A 16433-nucleotide genomic window follows, 5' to 3' on the forward strand; every position below is an offset into this window, starting at 1 on the left:
CATGTAAAAAAGAAAAAAGCTGCTTTCGACAGGATTACCAACACAGACTGACGAGCTCAAATAGACAGAAGCCTTCTGTATGGCAGACCAATCCGAACTCCTCTCGCGGCATGTCCAGCCCACTCATTATCTCAGCCAATCATGGCTAGTGGGAAGGTTGGTGGTGTTGGAATCGGCTAAACCTTGAACATTGAGATATTAAATAAATTATAGAGAAGAAGCCTAGAATAAAAGGAGTGAAAGAGACTGGTTTTTATGTCAGAAGTTAATGGTTCTCTGCAGAAAGACCAATACAGTGGGGCAAAAAAGTATTTAGTCAGCCACCAATTGTGCAAGTTCTCCCACTTAAAAAGATGAGAGAGGCCTGTAATTTTCATCATAGGTACACTTCAACTATGACAGACAAAATGAGAAAACAATTTCCAGAAAATCACATTGTAGGATTTTTAATGAATTTATTTGCAAATTATGGTGGAAAATAAGTATTTGGTCAATAACAAAAGTTTCTCAAATACTTTGTTATATACCCTTTGTTGGCAATGACACAGGTCAAACATTTTCTGTAAGTCTTCACAAGGTTTTCACATACTGTTGCTGGTATTTTGGCCCATTCCTCCATGCAGATCTCCTCTAGAGCAGTGATGTTTTGGGGCTGTCGCTGGGCAACACGGACTTTCAACTCCCTCCAAAGATTTTCTATGGGGTTGAGATCTGGAGACTGGCTAGGCTACTCCAGGACCTTGAAATGCTTCTTACGAAGCCACTCCTTCGTTGCCCGGGCGGTGTGTTTGGGAACATTGTCATGCTGAAAGACCCAGCCACATTTCATCTTCAATGTCCTTGCTGATGGAAGGAGGTTTTCATTCAAAATCTCACGATACATGGCCCCATTCATTCTTTTCTTTACACGGATCAGTCGTCCTGGTCCCTTTGCAGAAAAACAGCCCCAAAGCATGATGTTTCCACCCCCATGCCTCACAGTAGGTATGGTGTTCTTTGGATGCAACTCAGCATTCTTTGTCCTCCAAACACGACGAGTTGAGTTTTTACCAAAAAGTTCTATTTTGGTTTCATCTGACCATATGACATTCTCCCAGTCCTCTTCTTGATCATCCAAATGCTCTCTAGCAAACTTCAGACGGGCCTGGACATGTACTGGCTTAAGCAGGGGGACACGTCTGGCACTGCAGGATTTGAGTCCCTGGCGGCGTAGTGTGTTACTGATGGTAGGCTTTGTTACTTTGGTCCCAGCTCTCTGCAGGTCATTCACTAGGTCCCCCCGTGTGGTTCTGGGATTTTTGCTCACCGTTCTTGTGATCATTTTGACCCCACGGGGTGAGATTTTGCGTGGAGCCCCAGATCGAGGGAGATTATCAGTGGTCTTGTATGTCTTCCATTTCCTAATAATTGCTCCCACAGTTGATTTCTTCAAACCAAGCTGCTTACCTATTGCAGGTTCAGTCTTCCCAGCCTGGTGCAGGTCTAAATTTTGTTTCTGGTGTCCTTTGACAGCTCTTTGGTCTTGGCCATAGTGGAGTTTGGAGTGTGACTGTTTGAGGTTGTGGACAGGTGTCTTTTATACTGATAACAAGTTCAAACAGGTGCCATTAATACAGGTAACGAGTGGAGGACAGAGGAGCCTCTTAAAGAAGAAGTTACAGGTCTGTGAGGGCCAGAAATCTTGCTTGTTTGTAGGTGACCAAATACTTATTTTCCACCATAATTTGCAAATAAATTCATAAAAAATCCTACAATGTGATTTTCTGGATTTTTTTTCTCATTTTGTCTGTCATAGTTGACGTGTACCTTTGATGAAAATTACAGGCCTCTCTCATCTTTTTAAGTGGGAGAACTTTCACAATTGGTGGCTGACTAAATACTTTTTTGCCCTACTGTAGCTTTGGAATGTGTTGGGTGGAAGGGAGGAGAGCAACGTGTTGAGATAGGGGAGACAGATGGATATCTGGATTAGGTGAAAGAGGGGTTGAGGTCAGGAGGTGAGGTCAGATCCCCTGAAGGGAGTAATAAGGGTTTAGTATCCTGTTACTCTTTTCCTGTAGAACCATAAGATGAAAGGATTGGAGAGAAGGAGTGTCTTAAGTGGGATATATATATCTGTGATGTGAGAAATGTTGAGTTGTCTGAATTACAGCTGTACAGAACCTTTGGAAAGAATTCAACTTGGTTAAAGCTTCTCTAGTGTCCTTGAGTTATTTACTCTGAAAAATAAGAACCTAACAGTGGGAAGGTTGCTTTTTCTGTGGCTTAACCAACAAGGCTTGTAATTTTAACAATTTTATTCATATTTACAGATGGCATACAAGTTTGTTATTAAGGCACATGAAAGTTCACATGTTCGACAAGGTATTTCTGCCAAGAAACGCATTTTGATAAAAAAAATATTTTTACGTTCAAACGGCTCTCCTGTGAAGTCGTGACTTGCGACATACCCCTAGTTTTCTGAATTGGGTCACATTTTTGTTCAGTATATATGGGTGGACAGGGGCGACAGGGAAGTACCACTTTCCAATAGGAATGCATTTGTTTTCACACTAATGAAATGGGTGTGTCTTCCTCAGGGCTCCCACCCATACCAGTCCCTGAGCTACACCAGCGGGGACACGGCGGCTGACTCTCCTGCCCATGTGAGTCGCGTGGGAATGCCTGCCAAGGACAGTCCCCGTAAGGAGAGTCTGTTGAGCTACCTGACAGGCAGCTTCCCCAGTCTGCACAACCTGCTTGAGGGCACACCCCAGAGGAACGAGCCTGCCACCAAGAGCACAGGTAGGCTGACATTGTCCTTAGAACGTTACCATGGGATAGACCAGGGTTTCCCACACCTGGTTCAGACTTGGGTTGCCTTCCAATTCCATACCCTCGTCCCCAAAGTGTGAACATTGTCGAAAAGCATGGCTTATATGGAATTTCCACCATATTTGTATACTAGTTCTATTCCTTTTCGAGCCACAATGAATGAGAATTGGTAAAGCATTGGACTGCAACATTACATTACATGTTTGCGCCCCCCTTTAGGTAACAGTGTGGGCCCAGATGTATTGACGGAGCACCCCCTGCTGTCAGAGCCCTCTTCTGTCAGCTTCTACAACTGGATGTCCAATGCTGTGGGCAACCGGGGCGGAGGGAACGCTGTACCCCAGGAGTCCCCCATCAACCACTCCCAGCACAACAGCCTGCAGACAGGTAGAGGGAATGTTTTGGGAATTTTCTGTGAATGTTGGGGGGGAATGTTGGTCAGCGAGCCGCTGTGCAGCTCGCTAACCAACCCCGAAAGCTCACGGTAGCAGAATGTCAAAAAAGGTCACCCTAAGTGTCTGTTTCCTGTTGCTCCTCAGGTGTCACCTGTAACCTCCCTACCATCCCATCAGCATCAGACTTCAACACGGTGCTGTCCAGCGACCAGAACACACTTGATGGAACACAGTCTCAGCACTCTCAGCACAGCACCAGCCAGGATGACATAATGATGGCCGACATCGAGGAGGGCAATCAGTGTCCCGCCGCTGTGCAGCTCGCTGATGCACAGGTAACCTGTTGAGATTGCAGGTGTTTGTGTGTATGATAATTCTAATGATTCCCTCTCCCTTTCCTCGTTGTGTTCAAGCCTCTGCTGAGTCACACAGGGAACCTGTTGAGATTGCAGGTGTTTGTGTGTATGATAATTCTAATGATTCCCTCTCCCTTTCCTCAATTCACACAGGTTGTGTTCAAGCCTCTGCTGAGTCACACAGGGATCCAGGCGCAGGATACCACTCCTCTCAGCTACAAGATGTATTTTGGAGAGCACCTCTCCTTCTCCGGCACCTTGGAGTGTCTCAGAGCAGACATTGTGGACTCAGACACTTCCAAGGAGCGGAAGAACAAACGCTCCAAAAGGTAAATAAACCTTGTATCTAAATAAAAATACTGTATGCCTGGTTATTATTTGTCCCAGTATCTACCACTCATAAGTAATCTCGCTCTCTACCCCTCTCCATCTCTCCCTGCAGACAGGGCATGCCTAACCTCCCTCCGCTGGAGTTCAAACCAGCCCTGCTGATCGAGACCTTTAGTCTAAACTCTGTGTTGATGGAGAAGTCTACCAGCACTGGCCCCCCCAACTCCACGGCCGTTCCTTTCGCCTTCCACGACCTCAACCGGCGCCACTACAACACCTTCCACTGCGACTTCACCATCGCCTGCCAGGCCATCAGCCAGCGCGTGGACATGGCCCTGGTGCGCCTCATCCACCAGTTCAGTACCATGGTGGACGACATCAAGGCCACGCAGACAGACATCAAGCTGAGCCGCTATACCGCCGGCTCTGCCTCCCCCACGCCCACCTTCAAGGCAAGGCCCTACCGACACTTCCGCTCCTCTGACTTCAGCCGCAGCTCACGGGGAAGCATCAACGGAGCCGGGCGGAGTGGGGCTGGCAGTGGCGGGAACACGGCTCAGAGGAGCAAGCGAGGTGGAGGAGGGGGTCAACCACCCAACGGCCCCCCTTCAGGACTGGACAGGAGGGAGCCCCGGGGACGCAACACGCTGGGTCGCTCGGAGCGTCGGACCTCCAAGGTACATCAACCAGTATGTGTCTTCATTTTGGAATGATACTGTATGTTGTATGTACACTGAACAAAAATATAAATGCAACAAAATACAATTTCAAAGATTTTACTGAGTTACAGTTCTTATAAGGAAATCAGTCAATTGAAATAAATTCATTAGGCTCTAATCTATTGATTTCACATAACTGGGAATACAGATATGCATCTGTTGGTCACAGACACCTTCAGTATCAGTGTGCAGATCAGGAAACCAGTCAGTATCTAGTGTGACCACCATTTGCCTTATGCATTGCATAGAGTTGATCAGGCTGTTGACTGAGGCCGGTGGAATGTTCAATGGCTGTGCGAAGTTGCTGAATATTGCCGGGAACTGTAATAAACTGTTGTACACATCGATCCAGAGCATCCCAAACATACTCAATGGTGGACATGTCTGGTGAGTGTGCAGGCCTTAGAAGAACTGGGACATTTTCAGCTTCAATATTTGTATTCATTTTGTATTACATTTTTTGGTGTGTCCTTGCGACATGGGGCTGTGCATTATCATGCTGAAACATAAGATGATGGCGGATGAATGGCACGACAATGGGCCTCAGGATCTCATCACGGTATCTCTGTGCATTCAAATTGCCATCGATAAAATTAAATAGTGTTCATTATCCGTAGCTTATGCCTGCCAAGACCATAACCCCATCGCCACCATGGGGCACTCTGTTCACAACGTTGATATCAGCAAACCGCTCACCCAAACAACGCCATACACGCTGTCTGCCATCTACCCAGTACAGTTGAAACCCGGATTCATCTGTGAAGAGCACACTTCTCCAGCGTGCCAGTGGTCATCGAAGGTGGAATTTGCCCGCTGAAGTTGGTTACGACGCCGAACTGCAGTCAGGTGAATCCCTGGTGAGGACGACAAGCAAATTCTTTGGTTGCGCAAAACCACAGTTTCATCAGCTGTCCGGGTGGCTGGTGTTAGACGATCCTACAGGTGAAGAAGCTGGATGTGGTGGTCCTGGGCTGGTGTGCTTACACATGGTCTGCGGTTGTGAGGCCGGGTTGGATGTACTGCCAAATTCTCTCAAATGACGTTGGAGGCGGCTTATAGTAGAGAAATTAACATTCAATTCTCTGGCAACAGCTCTGTTGGACATTCCAGTAGTCAGCATGCCAATTGCATACTCCTTTAAAACTTGAGCTGTCTGTGGCATTGTATTGTCTGACAAAACTGCACATGTTATAGTGGCCTTTTATTGTCCCCAGCACAAGCTGCACCTGTGTAATGATCATACTGTTTAATCGGCTTCTTGATATGCCACACTTGTCAGGTGGATGTATTATCTTGGCAATGGAGAAATGATCACTAACAGGGATGTCAACAAATTTGTGCACAAAGTTTGAGATAAAAGCTTTTTGTGCGTATGGAACATTTCTGGGATCTTTTATGAAACTTGGGACCAACACTTTACATGTTGCGTTTATATTTTTGTTCAGTATATATTTCTCAGTGATCTATCAGATGATGTATGCTCTGTTTCTATTGGTAAATGTAATGAATCAATTGATGAAGGTGTCGCGGAAGGGCTCTCGGGACGTGGCTGACCACACAGCCATCCAAATGGATGACTCCGACTCCATCACAGTGTCAGAGCAGAGCGAGCCCTCTGCAGAGTGCTGGCAGAACATGTACAAGCTGCTCAACTTCTACTCCCTCATCTCTGACCCCACGGGTATCCTGGAGAAGAGCTCCCCTGAGAACTGCCTCTCGGGTAAGGCTCTCTCTCCCCCTCACCCATCTCTACCCTAGGCACTTAGAAATATAAATCATTAATAGGCTTTTTTGTGTGTGATCTATGCAGACGGTGGCCGCAGTCCCTCGGAGCCCCTGTGCAGGGTGATATTTGAGAACGAGCAGGAGGACCCCACCACCCCCACTAACAAGCCTCCATCTGGGCTAGGTGCTGGGGGCAGACGGCGCAGCCTGGTGAGTTCTGAGCCACAGCACGTCACCCTAATCGTGTTTGGCATCGGCATGGTTAACCGCACCCACCTGGAGGCTGACATCGGGGGCCTGACCATGGAGGCAGAGCTGAAGAAGATCCACGGCAGCTTCACACTTAAGGAAAAGATGAAGGGTGAGGCTCTAAGTAGTGATGTGTGGGTTGACTCATAACCTGCAGTCCCTGCGGTTATATCTGCGGGGCGGGCGTGTTTAGGACTATTACATATTGTGTGGATGAAGGGCAGGTGGGTGGTGGGCAGGTTGAGTGAAGAGCAAACAATAGCCTACCTGAAAACATCCATAAATGTCTCATTCTTTTGCAATTTATATAGGCTACATTGAGGTTTTTCTTTCATTATTTTAGGCTGTCTGACATTAGAGCATAAGTCTAAGCTTCAGGGCCTAACTCTATGTGTGCCAAATAGCCTACATGCCAATTGCCAAATGGTTTTTGGAATGGGCAGAAATCGGTTAATGTCGATACACAGAGGGAAAAAAGGACAATGTCAGAGTTGAATTCAATAAGAGAAAAGCTGCGAAATAAAGAGAAGGGAGGGCCAGAAAAGTAATGTTTAGGAAAGATTTGTTAAAGTTGTAAAAGAGGATGATATGATATTGCCGGCTATGTTATGTGTGATTGTGAGAAGCTATACAAATTACACAGTCACAAGATGGGGACTTCAAATAGGCCTATGGCACGTCAAGGGAACTGTAGCCTGCTGTTCAGATCGGTTAAATGGAAACTGAAATCTGGACAGTAACTGTAAGGCTATAACCTCTGACATAGCCTTAATGTTAACTCCTGCAGAATTAAGCATTTCTTGCAGTAAAATTATATTCCAAATGTAGGCTAAATTTGGACTCGGAAACAGGACTGGAGAAATATGTTATCTTTCTTTTCAGCATCGTGAGAGAATGCAAAGTTAGATGTTTTTTTTATTTTTTTTATTGCATTTTCTCCCCGGTCCCTGAATGTCTTTGCGCTGCGAAAGAAGCAGGGATGCCAGAGAACTTTACCGATGTCAACTAAATTGAAGCATTCATTCTACCGATTTATGGCATTGTTCTGGTGAGCAAGGGTTTAGGTCAAGGGGTTAGTCTTCTAGGTCAACATATAATGACAGAAGATAAGCTGCTTGTATCTAATTGTAGACAAGTTCACTAACAAATAGCCTAACAAAATGTCTGAAATTATAAACAGAAACATATCTAAATCAAGCAAATAAAATCATGCACCCCCTATCAAAAATGCTTATGTTGTCTCTGACTGTAGCCTACAGCGCATTTACTATATTAGCAAGTTATAGTCGGGTGCGAGCCTCAGATTGCAGATCGGTTATTAACAATTGCGGGCAGGTGCGGGTGAACAAACCGGTGGCACCATTAGCTCTTGGTTTACGTCACTAGTTCAATACACTGCCTTATTGTGTTAAATTTTGTAGTACCATATCTGGATGATAACTCCAAAATCTGTTTTCAGACATACTGCACCAGAAGATGACAGAAACTTGTGCATCAGCCCACATAGGAGGCGTAAACATTGTGCTCCTGGAGGGTATAACACCAGACATTCAGTAAGTACTGCTCAAATTTAGGCAGATGGCTGCTTCATTTGCATTTTTGTATTGAGGTTTGAAGTTTGATAGTGTGCATTAGGTCTCTGTGAATTGTAAAGCCTAAAATAACCTTTCTAGTTCATTTGCCTGTCATTTTGATAACTTGTAAAATTAATTATATGGAACGTTTTAATTTCCTACCCCACTGTGCCATTGATTGCATGTCAACATACTGTGTGAGTTATTCCTACAGTTACTTCACAGTAATCAAATCCTAGAAATGTTCAAATGACTGCAAATATTCTGCTGGCATCACTGGAAATACTTTTGGCAGGCGAAGGAAGGTGGATAGATATTCTAATCTAGTCTATTGTCAGTATCTCTGCGTGAAAACTCAATTTCTCATTTGCTCTCTTTTTTTACTTTCCCTGCTTTCTCTTCCATCGTTTTACATAGACTGGAGGATTTCCCTACGTCTCCTACCAGCACAGCCAAACAAGAGTTTCTGTATGTGTTTATAACTACTGCACCTTGGCACATCATAGCAATGCCACAGTAGTACCTAGTTAAAACACAGCTTTCATTTTGTCTGGAGTCTGTGGTAACCCAGTGTTTCTTCAGTGTACAGCTCTAGCTTTGTTATTGTCCTTCATCGTGTTAGATTGGTAATCCCCCACTGTCCTTTTCTCCTGTTTCTGTGTTCCTTCCTTCATGTGTATGGCGGGTAGAGTATCTTTATAGATCAGCCATATCGCAGCGATTCATCCTGTAATCGTGATCTAATTTATTGTTGATTTTTTGGCAACGTAATGGAAGAGCCTATTAAACCATGTAATTCTTATGCCCCCATAACATGGGTGTGGTTATGTGCTTCTTAGTGTGTACTATGCCTGCTGTCTAACAAAAATGACCCAAACACTTTTTGTGCAATGTTGTTCTATAGATGTTGTCCTGTCTTAACCTGTTGTCAAACAGTCATATTAGAATCACTGACACTCTCCTCTGCCCATTCCAGAACGGTTGTGAAATGCAACGTAGCTAAGTCCCAGGCCCTGTACAGCGCTCAGCGGGGCCTGAAGACCAACAACGCAGCTGTGTTCATGGTGGGCGCCATCATGATCAACATCCCCCAGCACCCAGCCACGCTGCACAGCATGATGGTCCGTAGCTCCCATCAGCTCTCAAAGCAGATCTCCGACCTCATCCGCCAGCCATCCAACGTGTGAGTCTAGGAGGAAATTGTTGTATTATTCATAAGATATTGTATTATTTAAACTTTGAGTCCCATTTAAATCTATAGGTATCTCCTAGGTGAGCCCCTCCCAAGAACTGGGTCTGGGTAGGCAGAACTGCTTGCTCAGTGTGGTCCTCACCTATGTGTCTAGTATGACAGGAAAGAATTTCAGTGAGAGAACCATTTTCTTTCCTCTGAATTTCCTTCATGGACTAAGCAAAACGTCTTCATCCTGAACTATGTTATTTTTTTCCTTTAGGTCACCCCCCAACAGGGAAGACACCCCCACCCCTCAGCCCTCTGACAAGGCGTCCAGCATCAACCAGACCCCCGTGGAGGCCAATGAGTTCCCCCAGCTGCCAGAGGGTCTGGAGAAGAAGCCCATCGTCCTCAAGTTCAGCGCTATGATGGACGGCATCACCATAGGAGCAGCCCTTTTGCCCTCCCTCAAGGCAGAGTACAAGATGGGCCGCATGAAGAGTCACGGCATGACAGGTACAGTGCCTTCAGAAAGTATTCATACCCCTTGATTTATTCCAGATTTTGTTGTTACAGCCTGAATTAAAAATGTATTAAATAGATTTGAAAAAGTTAAAAGATGTTTTTAAATGAAATGTTTTGCAATATTATTGAAAATTAAATTAAGAAATATCTAATTTACAGTACCAGTCAAAAGTTGGGACACACCTACTCAAGGGTTTTTCTTTATTTTTTACTATTTTCTACATTGTAGAATAATAGTGAAGACATCAAAACTATGAAATAACACATGGAATCATGTAGTAACCAAAAAAGTAAATGTATACAAAAATATATTTTGGATTCTTCAAAGTAGCCCCCCTTTGCCTTGATGACAGCTTTGCACACTCTTGGCATTCTCTCAACCAGCTTCACCTGGAATGCTTTTCCAACAGTCTTGAAGGAGTTCCCACATATGCTGAGCACTTGTTGGCTGCTTTTCCTTCACTCTGCGGTCCAACTCATCCCAAACCATCTCAATTGGTTTGAGGTCAGGTGATTGTGGAGGCCAGGGCATCTGATGCAGCACTCCATAAACTCTCCTTCTTGGTCAAATAGCCCTTACACAGCCTGGAGGTGTGTTTTGGGTCATTCTCCTGTTGAAAAATAAAGTATAGTCCCACTAAGCGCAAACCAGATGGGATGGCGTATCGCTGCAGAATGCTGTGCTAGCCATGCTGGTTAAGTGTTATTTGTATTCTAAATAAATCACAGACCGTGACACCAGCAAAGCACCCCCACACCATCACACCTCTATGCTTCATGGTGGGAACCACACATACGGAGATCATCCGTTCACCTACTCTGTGTCTCACAAAGGCATGGCGGTTAGAACCAAAAATCTCAAATTTGGACTCATCAACACAAAGGACAGATTTACATCGGTATAATGTCAATTGCTCGTTTTTCTTGGCCCAAGCAAGTCTCTTCTTCTTATTGGTGTACTTTTGTAGTAGTTTATTTTCAGCAATTCGGCCATGAAGGCCTGATTCATGCAGTCTCTTCTGAACAGTTGATGTTGAGATGTCTGTTTTTTTTAAAATTATTTTTTATTATTTTTACTTTTGTTTAATTTTTTATCTTTATTTAATTAGGCAAGTCAGTTAAAAACCAATGACGGCCAAACCCAGACGATGCTGGGCCAATTGTGCGCCGCCCTATGGGACTCCCAATCACAGCCGGTTGTGATACAGCCTGGATTCGAACCAGGGTGTCTGTAGTGACGCCTCTAGCACTGAGATGCAGTGCCTTAGACCACTGTGTCACTCGGGAGCCCACTGTTACTTGAACTCTGTGAAGAATTTATTTGGGCTGCAATCTGAGGTGCAGTTAATTGCTGATTTCTGAGGCTGGTAACTCTATTGAACTTATCCTCTGCTGCAGGGGTAACTCTGGGTCTTACTTTCCTGTGACGGTCCTCATGAGAGCCAGTTTAATCATAGCGCTTCATGGTTTTTGCGACTGCACTTGAAGAAACTTTCAAGGTTCTTGACATTTTCTGTATTGACTGACCTTAATGTCTTAAAGTAATGATGGACTGTCATTTCTCTTTGCTTATTTGAGCTGTTCTTGCCATAATATGGACTTGGTCTTTTACCAAATAGGGCTATCTTCTGTATACCACACCTACCTTGTCACAACGCAACTGATTGGCTCAAACGCATTAGGAAGGAAAGAAATTCCAAATATTAACTTTTAACAAGGCACACCTGTAAATTGAAATGCATTCCAGGTGAAGCTGGTTGAGAGAATGCCAAGAGTGTCCAAAGCTGTCATCAAGGCAAAGGGTGGCTAATTTGAAAAATTTCAAATATAAAATATATGTTGATTTGTTTAACATTTTTTGGGTTACTACATGATTCCATATGTGTTATTTCATAGTTTTGTAGCCCATGTGCATCCAATTTCCTTTGATCATCCTTGAGATGTCACTACAATTTGATTGGAGTCCACCTGTGGCTAATTCAATTGTTTTGACATTTAGAAAGAAGCACACCTGTCTGCATAAGGGCCCACAGTTGCCAGTGCGTGTCAGAGCAGAAACTATACACTGAAGTCCAAGGAACTGTTCTTGGATCTCCAAGATATAATTGTTATGAGGCATGTACACTACATGTACATGCCTCGTCGAACATCTCATTCCAAAATCATGGGCATTAATATGGAGTTGGTCCCTCCTTTGCTGCTATAACAGCCTTCACTCTTCTGGGAAGGCTTTCTACTAGATGTTGGAACATTGCTGCGAATGGACTTGTTTCCATTCGGCCACGAACATTAGTGACATTGGGTACTGATGTTGGGCGATTAGGCCTGGCTCGCAGTCGGTGTTCCAATTCATCCCAAATGTGTTTGATGGGGTTGAGATCAGGGCTCTGTGCAGGCTAGTCAAGATCTTCTACACCGATCTTGACAAACCATTTCTGTATGGACCTCGCTTTGTGCACAGGGCCATTGTCAGGCTGAAACAGGAAAGGGTCTTCCCCAAAATCGTCTAGAATGTCTTTGTATGCTGTAACGTTAGGATTTCCCTTCACTGGAACTAAGGGACCGAGCCCGAATCATGAAAAATAGCCCCATTATTCCTCCTCCACCAAACTTTACAGTTGGCACTATGCATTGGGGAAGGTAGTGTTCTCCTGGCAACCGCCAAACCCAGATTCGTCCGTCGGACTGCCAGATGTTGAAGCATGATTCGTCACTCCAGAGAACGAGTTTTCACTTCTCCAGAATCCAATAGCGGCGAGCTTTACACCATTACGCATGGTGATCTTAGGCTTTTATGCGGCTGCTCGGCCATGAAAACCCATGTCATGAAGCTCCAAACGAACAGTTATTTTGTAGACGTTGCTTCCAGAGGCAGTTTGGAACTTGGTAGTGAGTGTTGCAAATGAGGACAGACTATTTTTACGCTCTACGCGCTTCAGCACTCGGCTGTCCTGTTCTGTGAGCTTGTGTGGCCTACCATTTCGCGGCTGAGCTGTTGTTGCTCCTAGACGTTTCCACTTCCACACAATAACAGCACTTACAGTTGACCGGGGCAGCTCTAGGAAGGCAGAAATTTGATGAACTGACTTGTTGGAAAGGTGGCATCCTATGACGGTGCCATGTTGAAAGTCAGTCACTGAGCTCTTCAGTACGGGCCATTCTACTACCAATGTTTGTCTTTGGAGATTCCATGGCTGTGTGCTCAATTTTATACACCTGTCAGCCACAAGTGTGACTGAAATAGCCAAATCCACTAATCTGAAGTGGAGTCCACATACTTTTGGCCATGTAGTGTATCGGGGGAATGGTATAAAACCATTTCTAGAGTGTTGAAAGTTTCCAAGAGCACAGTGGTCTCTATCATTGGGAAATGGAAAAAGACTCTGCCAAAGGCTGGCCATCCGACCAAACTGAGCAACCGGGCAAGAAGGACCTTGGTCAGGGAGGTGACCGAGAACCTAATGACCACTCTGACAGAACTGCAAAGTTCCTTGGCTGAGATGGGAGAACATGCCAGAAGGGCAACAGTCTCTACAGCACTTCACCAACCTGGAGAGTTTATTGGAGAGTTTCCAGACAGAAGCCTCCTTTAGAAAAAGGAACATGACAGCATGCCATGAGTTTGCAAAAAGGCACTTAAATCCCATTGAAAATCTGTGGAAAGACTTGAAGATTGCTGTTCACTGCCGCTCCCCATCTAACTTAACAGAGTTTGAGAATATGAAAGGAAGAATGGGAGAAAATCTCCAAATCCAGATGTGCAAAGCTGATACAGACACACCCAAGACGACTCAAAGCTGTAAACTCTGCCATAGGTTCTTCTACAAAGTATTGATTCAGGGGTATGAATACTTATGTAAATTAGATATTTCTCTATTTTCAATAAATGTGTAAAAATGTATAAAACATGGGGTCTTGTGTGTAGATGGTTGAGAGAATCTATTTAATCCATTTTGGATTAAACATCCAACAAAATGTTGAATAAGTCAAGGGCTATGAATACTTTTTGAAGGCACAGTAGTTAGCACCCAGGTTTAACCTCCGACTGGGGTAATGGGATATTGTACTTGTATTATGAGGATCTTATTATTTGTGATCTGACAATGCATCTTAATTTAATTCTGAGTGGATTGATAAACTCATTGTTCTCTGCAGGAGCCCAGACAAGGTTCACGTTCGAGCTGCCCAACCACAAGCTGTGTTTCCAGTCCAAGGTGTCCCCGGTGGACACCATGTCCGCCATGCCACCCTCGGCCAACCTCAACCTCCCGCCAGTCACCATGTCTGGAGAATACATAATGGAGGACCACGAGGGCCACTCGGATTTTACTGACGACTTCCCAATCCCCATGAAGCAGGGCAACTACCTCCAGGGGAATTACCTGCGCTGTGTGGCTGAGGTGAGGCTGCCATATTCAAGTAGAGTAGCCCCGGTATTGCAGACTATACCTTTTATTAATATAAAATATGTCAACACAGTTTTGTTCTATTTTGATTGTTCATTTGTTTGGATATTATTTGAGCTAGATATAAATTGGCGTCGCGCGTAATGCTCATGCGGGGTGAAATTTGTATATATTTGTGGATGTGAGTACTCAGTCTGTTCGATCTGACAAAGATACTTGTGAATTGAAACATTGTCAATAAAGTGGTAATTGGCAGCATATTCAGTCTGTGGGCCTTTCTGTTATTTTCATTGATTTCAATCCCCCTTCACGTAGATTGGTTCTTTTGAGCACAACCTCACCACGGACCTCCTGAACCACCTGGTGTTCCTGCAGAAGGTTTTCATGAAGGAAGTCAATGAGGTCATCCAGAAAGTATCAGGTCTGTCCCGCTGTATAACACAAGGACATTGAAAGTTGTTGTTGTGTTTCAGTATTTTGCTTAGACACTTTGAGATAAATGTTTGTCTATGCAGGAGGAGAGCAGCCCATCCCTCTGTGGAATGAGCACGACATCTCAACAGACGCTGACAAGCCCAAGATTTTGCTCTACTCACTCAGTCTGATGTTTAAGGTACCAGTATTTAAAACAAGAAATGGGCTGCAGTTTACATTCTTGTTAGTTATTGCTTGAGTATGGGAATGAAACTGATGACTTTTTCCTGATTTCTTGTGGTTTGCAGGGGATCCAGATGACAGCCACCACTCCATCCATGAGAGCAGTGCGCTTCGAGACAGGGCTGATAGAGCTGGAGCTCTCCAACAGGATCCAATGTAAAGCCCAGCCCGGCGGCAGCAGCAGTTACCTAAAACTGTTTGGGAAGTGCCAAGTGGACCTGAACCTCGCCCTGGGCCAAATAGTCAAGCATCAGGTAGGCTACAGCGAATTAATATAGGTTGTGTTTGTTTCAATTAGCTGCTGCAATCAGATTCCTCCTTTTGAGGATCAATAAAATACTGTGTCAGCCCCTATTTTGTGAGATATAACTATTTATTTATTCCACAGGTGTACGAGGAGGCGGGTTCAGACTTCCACCAGGTGGCCTACTTCCGCACTCGTATTGGCTTACGGAACGCCCTTCAGGAGGAGATCAGTGGCTCCTCAGACAAAGAGGCAGTACTCATCACTCTCAACCGGCCAATCGTCTTTGCTCAGCCTGTGGCCTTTGACAGAGGTCAGGCCTTAATTAGTTTTCAGATTCTCAGAATCTAATTCTCTAAATTGCATAACCTCCCCAACAAAATCGTTATATAAAACTTCATCACTGTTTCCCTTCTCGTTGCAGCTGTACTCTTCTGGCTGAACTACAAGGCGGCCTACGACAACTGGAACGAGCAGCGTCTGGCATTGAACAAAGACATCCACATGGCCACCAAGGAGGTGGTGGACAAGCTGCCGGGCATCCAGCAGACCTCAGCCCAGGCCTTCAGCACCCTGTTCTTACAGCTCACCGTCAACGACCTTGGAATCTGTTTGCCCATCACTAACAACTCACTGGTAGGAGGAGAATGATGATCTTAAAAATGTGGTCCTTTATTTTGCACCCTAATGTTTTCGGGAGAAAGCCTTTGCAATGTGGCATGTTAAAATGGTATATCATTTTTTAGTACTGTATATTAATGCATGTTGCAAGTTGGGGCTTGTAGAGAAAGAGGGCACATGTCTTGGACACACAATGTTACTAAGAATAGTTACATATTACAAATAATAGTTATTACATTACTGTGTATTTTACTACACCAACCCTGACGGTGCTAAATTTAGTCTTTGACCCTTAGACCCATTTTTTGTTTGTGTTTTTCTGTTTGACTTTGTCCTGAAACTGTTTGTGTGTTACATTGATATGAGCTAAATTGTAAGAAATATGCTTGTCTGAAAGTGGCACACAGTGTGAGTAATCATCAAATCATGGGTCATCTCATTCACAAAAGAGCTGATCCAATGTTTTCTCAAATGGGTTATTCTTTTTTATAATTTTTTTTTGTCACAATGTTCATTTGAATCAGAACCAATTATAAAAACACAAAATATAGAATAATTAATATATATTAGTAGTAATTTGGTCAATTTTAATAACTTCAGTGACTATTAAAATGTAGCTGGTTATATACACTCAGTGGACAGTT

At 44.3% G+C, this 16433-nt stretch overlaps 1 protein-coding gene across 10 annotated transcripts in view; it reads left to right on the forward strand.

The window, feature by feature from the left end:
- LOC115172482 (transmembrane protein KIAA1109 homolog) overlaps window positions 1-16433 on the forward strand; it is a 133235-nt gene that overhangs the window by 69856 nt on the left and 46946 nt on the right. For 7 of the 10 annotated variants that reach the window (XM_029729954.1, XM_029729955.1, XM_029729959.1 and 4 more), the window contains 17 exons: window positions 2580-2784; window positions 3034-3201; window positions 3354-3544; window positions 3719-3894; window positions 4008-4584; window positions 6136-6334; window positions 6425-6700; window positions 8048-8141; window positions 8580-8630; window positions 9139-9345; window positions 9617-9852; window positions 14017-14261; window positions 14583-14688; window positions 14783-14880; window positions 14990-15178; window positions 15313-15481; window positions 15593-15804. In XM_029729954.1, the coding sequence (XP_029585814.1) occupies window positions 2580-2784; window positions 3034-3201; window positions 3354-3544; window positions 3719-3894; window positions 4008-4584; window positions 6136-6334; window positions 6425-6700; window positions 8048-8141; window positions 8580-8630; window positions 9139-9345; window positions 9617-9852; window positions 14017-14261; window positions 14583-14688; window positions 14783-14880; window positions 14990-15178; window positions 15313-15481; window positions 15593-15804 (3399 nt within the window). The remainder of the gene's footprint in view (window positions 1-2579; window positions 2785-3033; window positions 3202-3353; window positions 3545-3718; window positions 3895-4007; window positions 4585-6135; window positions 6335-6424; window positions 6701-8047; window positions 8142-8579; window positions 8631-9138; window positions 9346-9616; window positions 9853-14016; window positions 14262-14582; window positions 14689-14782; window positions 14881-14989; window positions 15179-15312; window positions 15482-15592; window positions 15805-16433) is intronic. The other 3 variants (XM_029729964.1, XM_029729956.1, XM_029729957.1) reach the window with 2 other exon arrangements.

This window comes from Salmo trutta, chromosome 33, assembly GCF_901001165.1.
Source record: "Salmo trutta chromosome 33, fSalTru1.1, whole genome shotgun sequence".
Lineage (NCBI taxonomy): Eukaryota > Metazoa > Chordata > Actinopteri > Salmoniformes > Salmonidae > Salmo > Salmo trutta.